Source organism: Myotis myotis, unplaced genomic scaffold (assembly GCF_014108235.1).
Source record: "Myotis myotis isolate mMyoMyo1 unplaced genomic scaffold, mMyoMyo1.p scaffold_m19_p_3, whole genome shotgun sequence".
Classification (NCBI taxonomy): Eukaryota; Metazoa; Chordata; class Mammalia; order Chiroptera; family Vespertilionidae; genus Myotis; species Myotis myotis.
This window is the reverse complement of record NW_023416335.1, coordinates 209,811,683-209,824,867: the sequence shown is the minus strand read 5'-3', so window position 1 is coordinate 209,824,867 and position 13,185 is coordinate 209,811,683. Positions and strand designations below refer to the sequence as shown.

Sequence of the window (13,185 nt, the reverse complement as noted above, 5' to 3'; positions counted from 1 at the left end):
GGTAGGGTTGTTACGAGGACTAATCCTACCCCCTTTCCCTGAGGAGGCCACCCATTCTGGCTGAGGAACCAGCTGGAAGAGGCCAAGATAGGTTGAGAGGAAAATATTTTTGGAGTGCTCACCAGGCATGTGAGTGAATCATTTTATTTCCGGATTCAACAATGGAGAAAAGGCTCCAGATTAGTGGCTGCAGTTGTCATTCATTTCCCCAAACCACTATGCCCGACTGTCTTCTCCAGGTCTCAGTCCTCTCCATGTCTGGGTCTTCAATTGTTGAGGGTCAGTCTCTGATGTGGGACAGGGATACAACCACACCTCCCAGGCAGCTGGCAGCAAAACATGAGAGGAGAACAGCAGAGAGGCAGAGCCAACCGTGGGAGAACCACACTTCCAGAGCCCCAAAAAAGGGTAATAGCGGTCAGACGAACAGAGGTTCTCTCCTAAGAAGAGTGGGACTAGATTCTAAAATTGGAACCTGAACACCTGGGTTAGGTAGTTGTATACAACAGGGAACTACTCCATGGGAAAGGGAAAGAGGGGGCAGAAAGGGAGCCAGTAAGAGCTGGAGGAAGCACCTCCATACACAGACACACACCTCCTGACCAAAAGTGTCTCTGGAGCCCCACAGCCACCCCAGAGGGCCTCTGCCCACTGCCCACAACCCCAGGCTTTCTCAGAGACATGCAGCCATCCATGCTGGGCTGAGGGAAGCACCTGTGCCCCCTGGGCTGGGTGATTTTCTCCAAAACCGCTGGGGAAGGACTAGCTCCTCCCCGAGTTTGGTGATGTGGCTTTGGCAACAGGCAAATCTGGGATCAAATCTGGATATGATCCTGGGCAAGTCATTAACCTCTCTGGTCTGAGTTAACAACATTAACACTCCTAGATGCTGTGAGGATTAACACAGTGCACGTAATGTGACTGGCCCTATCTTTTTTTTTTTTTTTTTTGGCCCTATCTTAATAAATAACAAGTCATTGTCGTTGCTATCACTATTAATTATTTTCACTGACCGCTGCCTGCTTGAGAGGACAGGGCTGTAAGGCAGTGCACCTCTCTGTCCTGAAGCATGAAGCCACACCATCCCATAGCCTGAGTGACCTTGCACAGGCCAAAGCTTCCAGATACAAGAAAGGATACAGCATGTCTTGCAGGGGAGGCTGGGCTGAGGAGGCCCTGGAGGAAAGGCCCTCCAAGGAGGCCTGCAGGGTCTGGGCCATGTTATGATCAGTCAAGAGGCCCATGCTCTGAACCTAAGGGAAGAAAAAGGCAGGGAAAACAGCCCTTCTCAGAGCCTACACCACAAAGGCCCTCTCTACCCTCCACCCCCTGTATTCCAGACCCCACTGGCTGCTGTGACCAGACCTCCCACCTCCACCCAGAAGATGGTGTGGAGAGTCTAGCATCACAGCGGCTACATGCATCCTCTTCCTACACACCTGCAGGAGGAAGCCACGCAGAGCCTTGAGTGCGGTGTTCGAGAGAGTTGAGAGGTCAGCCAAAGCTGCGCCTTGCAGAACGAGACCCACCTCCTCAGGAGAGAAGACGCTGCTGCTCTGGAACCGCACAAACTGGCCCGGGAGAGAAGCCCCGAACAGGCAGTGATTCCCATCTCCTTCATTCAGACGTTTCTCCTGTATTCCTGCTGTGCTCAGCACTGGCTAACTACACAGATCTGGAGCCCCAGCACCCTTCAAGGAGCTCAGAGTTGGTGAGTAAGGGTGGGGTGATGTCATGGGAGACTGGGGTAAATGAGGCAGACTGTGACACCCTGAGAGTTAGCCCTGCTGACCCTACAATACCGACCCAACCCCACCCCGCTGCCTTGCACCTCACACTCACAGCCAAAATGGACTGTGTGGTTACCCAAACACACCATGTGTTCATATCCTGCTGCTCTCACTTCACTACCTGGATTACATTTCCTCCTCCTCACTTATTAATCCTTCAAGCCTCAGCTAAAATGTTCACTTCACGAATGAATGTTCTTTCACTGTAATAAAGACAGGCCCTGAGTGCCGACTACATTTTTATTCCCAGCTCTGGCAGAGTACTTGCTCTCTTCTTTAGTCACGTACTCTCTTCCCAGACCTAGCACTGATGTTCACTGACCTGCTTCACTGTCATTCACAGGCTCACTGCTTTGTTGTTTATTCAATGGACACTGACTGCGCATCAAGCACTTAGCATATCTCCTACTCTACCACCAATAACATCACACTTGAACTTGTCCATCTCCTTCTCTAGACTGAGAGATCCTTAAAGGCAGAGCATCTGGCTCATCGGCCCCTATTATAGGACCTGGCATATGGTGGCCAGGCTCTGATCAATTTTTTGAGTGAGTGAATTGAGAAAGACTGTCTGGCTCTTCTGGGGTGAGGAGATGTGGACATTGGTAGGAATTCTCTGAGCAGGCCTCTTGTGGGATGAAGGCCTGCCCAGCCCCCTGTACCTTCTTTGAGGATTAGGGTTACCTAAAGTAAGGTGTCCCTGGCCTCCTCGGGACAACTCAGCTCACGACATTCTTCATACCACAAGACCATCCTTACTGCACTTACCAGAGTCATGAGCCTCAAGATCTCGGGTCTGAGGAAGGAATTCTCTCCAGCATCCAGGAGGGTGAACAGTAAAAACCGGTTCCAGGGCTGGGAGGCCACATGTTGTGCTATAGGAAACACCAGTCATCCTGGGTCGTCAATGCTTCTTTTCCAAAGGCCCTGAAACATTACTAAGCAGGACTCTCTCCTATTGGCTCAAAAAGGGCTACTCAGCTAGAGGCAGGGCGTTGCACAAGCCGACCCCAGGACGTTCCTTTCCTCCCCGGGCTTCTATCCCCCTCTGCTGCCTGGCTCAGGGAGACCATATGCCCCACTGTTGTGGCAGGCAACAGGAAGAGCTCTGCCATTAAGAGCTTTGCGACCATGGCTGGGTAAGTGGCCTGACCTCCTGAACCGCAGTGTCCTCATCTGTAAACTGGGCATAACAGTGCCCATGCAGTTTTGTTGAAAGAATTACACAAAATGAGTGTGATTCACAGAACAGGGGATGGCAGTTTGGAGCAGGAAGTGGCAGAGGCTGGCCTCCTCCCATCGCCCTCAGGGGAACATCAGAGAATGGGGAGGGTTTCTACCCATATCTGGGCTCCTGGCATGCAGGTAGTCAAGCAAGGCCTCCAGGCAGCCAACACAGGCATGGGACAATAGAGGGTCCTTCTGCAAGAAAACAAAAAACACAAATGTTTATGTCAGGTTTTGTTACCAATGGGTTTGATGCCAACCAAGAAAAACAATTTGATTCAGAACAATTGGATTTCATAACTTCAGATTTGGGATTGTAGCCCTATAGGCAATGAAGAAATGTCTGTTTCATCTCTCACCCATACACAGAGCACAGTGCTTACACTAATGATTTACCTACATTCCAGACACTTTTGTTTCAGAAAGGAGATGGGCCCTGGGCCCCACTGAGAGATTCACAGATAGTTTATCTAAGCCAGTGAGTTTCAACCTTTTTTAAAAAAGCAGCTGACTCTTTCATAAAACAAAATGTTATGCTCTAATAAGCATGTGAAAAGATCTCATTATCATAGTCATTAGGGAAATGCAAATTAAAACCACCATGAGATACCACTACACTCACCAACAGCTAAAATTAAAAATTTGATAATATTGCCCTAGCCAGTTTGGCTGAGTGGATAGAGCGTTGGCCTTCGGATGGAAGGGTCCCGGGTTTGATTTCAGTCAAGGGCACATGCCCAGGTTGCAGGCTCAATCCCCAGTAGGGGGCATGCAGGAGGCAGCTGACCAATGATTCTCGCTCATCATTGATGTTTCTATCTCACCCTCACCCTCTCTGAAATCAATAAAAATATATTTTAAAAAATTGTTAATATCAAATGGCCAGGATATTGACTGAAACACTCATATACTTCTCTGTTGGGAAGGTAAAATGGTGCAGCCACTTTGGAAAATAGTTCGATGGTTTCTTATAAGGTTAAACATACAATTGGCATATGCGGTAGACAGAATTTTAAGATGGTCCCAGGAGTCCCTGGCCAGGTAGCTCAGTTGGTTAGAGTGTTGCCCCAAGGCAACGTTAGAGCGTTAGAGCCCGCCAAGTTTGCAGGTTTGATCCTGGTCAGAGCACATATAGGAATCAACCAGTGAATGTATACATAAGTGGAACAGCAAATCTCTTTCTCTCTCAAATCAATAAATTTTTTAAAAAGGGATGGTCCCATGACCTTTGCTCCCAGATGTTACCCTGTGATTATGTTACGTTAAATGGCAAAAGGGAGACATTTGGGTGGGTCCAATCAATTCATACTAGCGCTTTAAAAGCAGAGTTTTCTCTGGCTGGTGGCAGAAGAACCGGAGAGATTAGAAATGTGAGAAGGACTCAACATGCATTGCTAGTTTGAAGAAAAGGGCCATGTGGGCAACATCAAAGAGCTGAAAGAGGCCCCTGAGGAAGAGATGGGTTATTTCCCAGATGCCCCAGGTAAGTACCCAGGCTAGCCAATGCCTCATCTTCAGACCCTAAGTGAAGAACCTAGTTGAGCCTACCAGACTTCTGATATAAAGAACTGTGAGATAATAAGTGGGTGTTGTGTTAAGCCATTAAGTTTGTGGTAACCTGTCACACAGCAATAGAAAACTAATAACATCATTTGACCCAGAAATCCCACTCTTAGGTTTTTACCCAAGAGAAATGAAAACATATATCCACAGCAAGACTCGTCTTCAATATTATGAGCAACTTAATTCATAATAGCCAAAAATATGGACATCCCAAATATCAATAGGTCAATGGATAAACACATTGTGCCATAGCCATATAATGGACTACTGCTCACCAATAAAAAGAAATGAAGTAATGATACACACAACAATATGATGAATCTCAGAAGCATTAACCTAAGTGAAAGAAGCTGGACACACAAGACTATATACTGTATGATTTCATTTATATGAAATTCTAGAAATGGGCCCTAACCACTTTGGCTCAATGGATAAAGAGTCGGTCTGCGGACCAAAGGGTCCTGGGTTCGATTCTGGTCAAGGGCATGTACTTCAGTTGGGTTGCAGGCTCCTCCCTGGCCCGGGCCCTGGTCAGGGTGCATGTAGAAGGCAACCAATCAATGTGTTTCTCTCACATCGATATTTCTCTCTGTCTTTCCCTCTCTAAAAATCAATATAAAAATATCCTCGGGTGAGGATTAAAAAAAAATTTCTAGAAATGGTAAAACTATAGTGACAGAAAGCAGATTGGTGTTTGTGAGATTCAGGGATGGGGAGAGGGAACTGACTTCAAAAGGGCAAAAGGGCCCTAACCGGTTCGGCTCAGTGGATAGAGCGTCGGCCTGCGGACTAAAGGGTTCCAGGTTTGATTCTGGTCAAGGGCATGTACCTTGGTTGCAGGCACATTCCCAGTAGGGGGTGTGTAGGAGGCACCTGATGGATGTTTCTAACTCTCTATCCCCCTCCCTTCCTCTCTATAAAAAAATCAATTAAAAAAAATTTTTTTTAAAGGGCAAAAGGAGCCCTAGCTGGTTTGGCTCAATGGATAGAGTGTCAGGCTACAGACTGAAAGGTCCCAGGTTCGATTCCGGTCAAGGGAACATGCGGGCTCCAACCCCAGTGGGGGGCGTGCAGGAGGCAGCCAATCAATGATTCTCTCTCATTATTGTTGTTTCTATCTCCCTCTTCCTTCCTCCCTGAAATCAATAAAAATGTATTTTTTTAAAAAAAAGGGTAAAAGGAAACTTTTTGGGATGATGGAAATGTTCCATAGCATGAGAATTAACATCCACCTAATTCTACACTTAAAAATTAATGGAGCCCTAACTGGTTTGGCTCAGTGGATAGGCCTGCGGACTCAAGGGTCCCAGGTTCGATTCCGGTCAAGGGCATGTACCTGGGTTGTGGGCACATCCCCAGTGGGGAGTGTGTAGGAGGCAGCTGATTGATGTTTCTCTCTCATTGATGTTTCTAACTCTCTATCCCTCTCCCTTCCTCTCTGTAAAAAATCAATAAAATATATTTTTTTAAAAAATTAATGGATTTTATTGCATGTAAGTTATAGCTCAATAAAACAGATTTTTTTAAATGTAAAAACTAAAACTAACCCAAAAAATCCTATGCTCTCCTTTGGAAGGCAGCAACCTGATGGATAAGGGTATGGGGCAGACTCAGATTTGAATCCTTGCTTAGTCACTTACCATCTGTGTGATCCTGGCCAAGGTTACTCAGCCTTGCTGAGTAGGAATAAAAAGATGGCCTGGGTTGCTGAGAGTTTAGATGAGAAATGGACATAGTGTTTAACCAGTGCTTGGCACAGAGTAAATACTCAGTAAATGGTGAATATCTTAGTGGAATGCATAACAGGGAAGCATGCCCCCACTTTAACAAGCCCTGAGTCTCTTGCACAGAACCACTATGGCCTCCAAGGTGGACGTGGTTGAGCTAACCCAGTGGTCAGCAAACTGCTGCCCGCGAGCCACATGCAGCTCTTTGGCCCCTTGGGTGTGGCCACGAAGTTTCAATCGCACTGTACGTGCGCGCCCGCACGTGGTATTTTGTGGAAGAGCCACACTCAAGGGGCCGCAGTTTGCCGACCACTGAGATAACCCACTCACCTCATTTTACAGCGAGAAAATGAGGCCCAGAGAGAAAATACTTGACCTGAGGATACATGGATAGTAGGTGGCAAGTCAAGAACCAAACCCTTGGCCTTGTAAAAATATATAATAATAATAATAATAATAATAATAATAATAATAATATAAATGGAGCCACTTAAAAATGCAAAGGAACTGCCTTGCAGGTCTCATGCTTCAAGCTATTGGAATGTGACAACAGGGCAAAAGAATATTTTGACTGGGCCCAAAGCAACATTGTGTCCCAAAGAACTGCTTGTAAAGATGACAAGAAAGCAGATGCTATGTCTGAGCACCCAGGCAGTGGGTGGAGGTAGCAGACTGATGGCTACCGACTGAAAATTTAAAACGTTGCTTAGAATTATGTTAGCTTATTGCACCAATAGAAATGCCTTCCCTCTATGGGTGTAATTGCTCCCTTCCCTTTCTCATAAATACCCTTTGCCTCCTAATTGGAACCCTGTTTGGATTTCTGCCTGAATCAGTGCTTCCCGAAAAGCTGTTCTTTTTTTAAAATCTCAAATAAATGCTTGTTGGCTTTCACTTTGAAATGTCTTTTTCTTTTTAGGTTAACAGCTTTGTGCCCTTTCTCCTTCTCTGGCCTAAAATTCACTCTTTTTTTTTTTCTTCTTCTAAAATTCACTCTTAACCAGTGGGCACTTCCAGCCTCTTGCCAGGTATGCAAGACCATACAGCCATGGGCCAGCATGCCCCAGCTTCCCCACCTGGTGAGGAGCTGTGGGCACAGCGCCACTCTCTGACCCTATCACCCCATACAACCAGCAAGGGCCCCCTGGGTGATCGGCGAAGAGGTAGGGCCACTGGGCATTAGGAAAACCAGGGATTACCATTCAGGTAACAATGGCTCCTGTTCACAAGAGACACGTCTTGGGACACTGAAAGAACATGGGTCTTGTAGCCAAAAAACAGGTTTGAATCCTGACCTAAAATGTGTGACTCAGGCAAGTTACTTAGTAGCTCTAGGACTCTGTTTCTTTGTCTAGAAAACTGAGGTGATAATTTCTACCTACAGAGCTGTAATGAGTGAATAACAGGTCAAGTGCTTACTCAGGAAAGGTTATCTCTCCATCCTCCCCACCTCCTACTCTCCTAGACCCTTAACTTGACATCAACATCTCCTTGTAGGACTGACCCTTGCACTCAAAGCCCCAAGTCTTGTAAAACTAATTAGTTCCCTGATTTCCAATCTGATAACACATTCCACTCCCACCTCAATCAGAAAGCCAAGTCTGACCACAAAGGGTATTTCTCAGGCCCACCCTTACCCTCCCCCAAGACTCCCCGGGGATGTCGCATCTGCACCGGAATCAGAGGAGTAAGCCTGAAAGAGCTTCTGACCGAGACCATCTGACCCTGGTTAGTAAAGTATAGAAAGCAAAACCAACCAGTCCAGAGAGCCTCATTCTGAACCTCCAGGTGCAGGGCCAGATGAAGACACGTGGCTGCTCTGAGCAGGCTAAGCCTCTGTACCTCTTCAAACCGGACACTTGTCAATGCCTGTTTAATGCATACTTACACGTGTGTCTGAGCACCCGGGCAGTGGTGGTCAGCACACGTCATAGTGAGGGGTCAAACTCCCAGTCAAACTCCCGGTTGAACAATTTGCATATTAGGCTTTTATTATATAGGATTGTTGATTTCAGAGAGGCCAAGTGGGGATCAATCCTTAAACATAATCTTGCACAATCAACAGCCATATCATACTAGTGCAGTCATTATCTGGGCACCAAGTGGAACCTACTCTAATCAAGGCCCCTCTTCTCTCCTAGGAAGTCTCTGCAACTCTTCTCACTCATTTGCTGGCTGCCCCACCTCACTCTTCTTGCCCTATGAGTACCTCGCCATCAGATCAGACCATGTGGACCTGTGACTGTCTGACTTGGGCAAATATCGAAGGGCAAGAAAGGAGAGTCCAAGTCTAATTAAAACAGCATAAATGTCTGGGGCCTTGGTCACCCTACAGTGCGACCAGCTCATATCTGAAGCTCTTTGAAAGGGAAGAATCAAGGGCAGGAAATATGACACAGGGCCAGGGATGGGGAATGAATCATATCAGAGACTGAAATGGTACTGCTGTCCGGATCTCTGACGCCCCCTGCCATTGAGAACCTAGGACAAGTAATTTGGTCTTTGTAGCCCAGTTCAAGCACCTTCCCTGGGAAGCCTTCTCTGATAGCCAGCCCCACACTCACCCTGCACCAGCCTATTAGTTACATCCTGGGCCCCACAGTGCAGTGCTGTAGTCCAGCACTGACCGCACTGTGTTATCACCCGTCTACAAGGCACCATCCTCCCTCCAACTGTTAAATGCTCAAAGGCAGGCTCCTGACTTATCTCCATGCCCCCACCACCCTTCACAGTACACGATGGCTGGATAAACAATGATCTCCAAGAGCCCTCTAGGCTGTAAAACACAAACCCCTTTTGGGTGGACACCTACTGTTTTTGCTTGTCCAGGCTCTATTCTTCCTTCTTCTTGGAACAGTTTTATTTTGCAAACCATGCCTCTCTCATGTTCAGTCCACGTGGGTTATGGAGAGCTGACCATAACCTCCAGGAGAGGGCACTGACCCAAGCCAGGCCTATGAGAGCATCCCACGCCTCAGCCACAGTGATTGGCACTTCACCCAAGCCAGGCTAATGAGACTCAGCTCTAGGGAAAGAGAGAAACCTCCTTTTTGCTGGAAGGATATAAGCCAGGAGCAGCTGTGGGTCATCCTGCCATCCCATGACAATAAAGCCAAGCGACTGAGGCAGTTCTAGTGACATTGTCTGAGCCTCTGGGACCCAGTTGTGCCTGAAGCCAGTACTGACCCCTGAACTTCTCAGTTATGAACCAATCTGAGTTTCATTTCTAAACTAAAACAGTTTCATAACTAAACCCTACAGTGACCAGGTCACCATAACCTTAAAAGTTCCATATCAATCCAGGCTTTGAGAGACAGCCACTCCTTCCTGCTCTTGTCCTGGGTGAACAGGCTCCAGTACCAGGGCTCGGTCAGCAAGGGCCTTACCTGCACCAAGAGGTTCTGCAGTCCAATGACCAGGGACAGCACTTGTGATGTTCCCAGTGGAGCTAGGACAGTGTCCTCAGGGGCTTGCAGTGGCTGGGCTCCTGAGGGCACCAGAGTCACCAGGGCAGAGGAAAAGCTTTGCTGTAGGGCTGTCCGCAGGAAGCGCAAGAGAGCAGCTGAAAGCAAGAAACCCCTTACAGCCAGTCCCTGCCTTCTTCCCCACCTCCACCTGCTCTGTCAGAAGAGGAAACTATGGAGATAATAATGGGTGACCACAGGCTGGACTGGGAAGGGTGGTCCATCTCAGAATCCAGGGGAAGAGCTTTTCTTTTACTGCTACCGCCCCTGGGCCCACACCTGAGAGCAGCGTGGCCTTTTTCTTTGGAAAGCTGAGGGCCTTCAGTACTTGGTCCAGTTCCACGGACAGTGTCTGGTGAACCTGGCAGGGCAGGGGTAAAGGGTAACTCCCATATTCTGGGAGCTTGGACAGAAAATAACCTACCCCAGTATCAGTTCTACCCACGCACATACCAGCTGCATCAAGGACAGAGGAGGCCACACAGAATCTTGTGGGCCTCGCCAGCCCTGGATTCAGGAACGCGAGGAGGGAAATCAAACCTTCCCTGGAGAATCCCGTTTCTCCCAAATCTCCCCCATCCTCAAGGATCTCCTCCACTAGGGGACTTCCCTGGCCTCATCGGTGGTTCAGTCTCCTCTTAGTCCACCATCCAACTAACTTAGATCTGGAGTCAGATAGCCCGGAATCAAAATCCTGGCTCTGTCACTGGCCAGCTGTGTGGATGTGGGCAAGTCACTGCACTTTCTTGCCTGCCTTACTTCCTTCATCAATGAAATGGGGACAATGCCACCTACTTTCATTTTTTCCAGAGCTATTGAGAAGAAAAGACTAGGGGCAGCACTGGTGCATGTCTCCTTAACGTCAAAGCAATGAGCCAACGGGTTAGGAGGGGTGGCAGGTTCAAAGCCCTGAGCCTGCTCTGCATTCCTCATTCAGAACAGGAGCTGCCTGAAGGCAGGAACTACTCTGCTCGGACCTATCCCGCTCTGACACAAAGCAGTTCCTCAAAAATGCTTGTTGGCTGGTGGAATCGGCAGGTTCTAGGCAGAAGGTGTGTATAAAGGATGGAAATTCCAAACTAGTGTCAGATGTTAATAGAGGAAAGTTTGTGAGGGTTATATGGGCACTCTTTGTGCTGTCTGCTCAATTTTTCTGCAAATCTAAAACTGTCTTAATAATTAAGGCTATTGAAAACCAATCAAAAACAAACAAAGGTCTGGAGATGTGAAAGAGCGCAGTTGACTGAGAACAGAGACCAGGGCAGGAGGCAGAAAGCAGAAAGTAAGGCTGCAGAGGAGCGAAGTAAGCAGGGTCTCAGCAGCCACGTGCAGAACCAAAAGCCACAGGAGTGTAGGCAGCAGGGACGTGTGGGCAGACTGTGGCTGTGCGGGCAGATGTGGCGGAGGGGAGAGGCTGAGGGCACGGAGATGGTGAACAGGCCCTGTTCGCGGTGAGGACGAACAATCAGGCCTAGGCGCTAGCAGTGGGGAGGCCTTAGGTATTAGGTAACTGCTAGGTGTGAGTTGAGGGCCAGGGCAGAGCCAAGGCCAGGCTTCCAGCCAGCAGGTGACCGCAGGCATATGGGGAGGTCCAACAACTTCACACAGCAGAGCAGGGAAGGTTCCTGCGCACTGCAGATCTGCTGTAGCCTAGATCCGCCACAGACTGCTGCCGCCCTAGAGGCCAAATGTTAAAAGTGATTTCACTCCTACACTATAGTGTGCTTGACACTAGATTGGCACAGGGCTGGGCACAGTGTGAGGACACCTCGAAGACTAGGAGATGGTTTCTGTCCACAGGGAGCAGCCAGCCTTACGGAGGAGACACCCGAATGTACAGCAGCCCACAGAGGAGCTCTGCAAGGCCCTGGATGACAAGTCCTACCGGCGGAGGGGCTGAGAGGAAAGGAGGGGCTTTGTGGGCATGTCCGCAGCTCCCTGGTTCCCTGCATCACCTTCTCGGACAATCACAATGACAGCTTGCCACCCAGCACTTCAAGGTCACAGGTAGGCTTCTGCCTTCCTATCCAGCCTGAGAGTCCACTCCATACATTCCAGCTACAGAATACGCGCCCCCTCTCCAGATATGCACACCCTGTCCTACATTTGTGCGGCTTCATGCCTTTGCCCATATTGTTCTCTTTACCCGGAATGACTTTCCCCACTATCTTTACCTACAAATACATATTCCCCCAGGTGGGGGGAGGGGTGTGCTGTATTCATTAATTATTCCTCTGTGTCTAGAATACAGCCTGGCATGTAGGTGATCCAGGTGTGCTAAATGGATTAATATAAACTTCCTGACAACAACTCTGGATGTATTTCTGCACTCCACCCCCTACCCCCCGCCATTTTGTAGGCAAGAAAACCGAAGCTCAGAAAGTTAAATATCTTGCCGAGGTTACACAGCTAATAAGCCATAGATCTGGGACCAGACCTCAGAATCTTTATGCCACCCAGCAGGTGACTGCAGGCCACCAAAGCCACCGGGGTTAGAGACTAACCTGGAGACTGCCATCGTGCTGCTGGGCAGAAAAGGAGGCAGTGAGCAGCCAGGCAGAGCAGAGCAGCGTGGTCCTGGGCGAGCCCTCCCCGGCCCAGGTGAGCGCCAGCGTCTTCTCCAGGAGCTTGATCAAAGCTGTGCTGCTCAGGAGCACTGCGGCGGCTGCAGAGGGTCCACAAGGCAGGGCCACATGAGTTAGTCACACAGGAGCCCCAGCTCAGTGCCACCGAAGCTGAGTTAGCACCCGAAGAGGGCTCACGCACACAGTGAATGGACGCAGGGATCAGCTGGAGCTCCTAAGGGTCCCAGCTTCATTCCAGAACCACAGGTTATCAGAAGCAGAAAGGACCTTATGACCATCTGGTCCAGCCACATCCCCATTTATTTTTTTAAGATGGAAAAACCGAAGGCAGCAAGGGCCACAGACACTGCCCAGCACCCCTCCTCTTCACTATCACAGCCTGGGCCCCAGCACCTCTTTTCTGACTGCCCAGGGTGGTCTGATGAAGGCTCCAATACAGGAAGTTGAAGGAAGGCTGCAGGATGTCCATGTCCATGGGGCTGCATTTCCCACACAGCTTGCTCACTGCAAAAGATGAGAGTCCCCACACCCATGGCGCAGCGCTCTGGCTTTACCGCACATCAGCACTCACACTGCCCTCAGATGACGATTTCAGTCTCGGGGACCACACACAAACCAAGTCTCCTCAGTGTTACAGCCAATGAGGGGCAACACAGTGAGAAGCCCGAAGACATCTTCACACCCTCCATCTGAACAAACACCTGGAAAGCAGCCCACAGCTGCATTCCAGCAGACTGCACTAGTTTAGGTGGCCCAGGGGCATCCTCTAACAGCTCATGCCAGCACAGACTCGAGGTGGGAGGGTGTGCAGAGGTCATCCAGGCCAACC

The 13,185-nt window shown here is 48.9% G+C and overlaps 1 protein-coding gene across 1 annotated transcript in view; it reads right to left on the bottom strand.

The window, feature by feature from the left end:
• Positions 1 to 146: 146 nt before the first annotated feature.
• Positions 147 to 13,185, bottom strand: part of MEI1 (meiotic double-stranded break formation protein 1) — a 58,158-nt gene continuing 45,119 nt past the window's right edge. The window contains exons 23-31 of the mRNA XM_036299057.1: positions 12,750 to 12,860; positions 12,276 to 12,436; positions 10,051 to 10,132; positions 9,694 to 9,869; positions 3,131 to 3,212; positions 2,559 to 2,665; positions 1,440 to 1,571; positions 1,141 to 1,253; positions 147 to 326 (exon numbers count right to left, since the gene is read on the bottom strand). Of these exons, the coding sequence (XP_036154950.1) occupies positions 281 to 326; positions 1,141 to 1,253; positions 1,440 to 1,571; positions 2,559 to 2,665; positions 3,131 to 3,212; positions 9,694 to 9,869; positions 10,051 to 10,132; positions 12,276 to 12,436; positions 12,750 to 12,860 (1,010 nt within the window). The 3' untranslated portion in view covers positions 147 to 280. The remainder of the gene's footprint in view (positions 327 to 1,140; positions 1,254 to 1,439; positions 1,572 to 2,558; positions 2,666 to 3,130; positions 3,213 to 9,693; positions 9,870 to 10,050; positions 10,133 to 12,275; positions 12,437 to 12,749; positions 12,861 to 13,185) is intronic.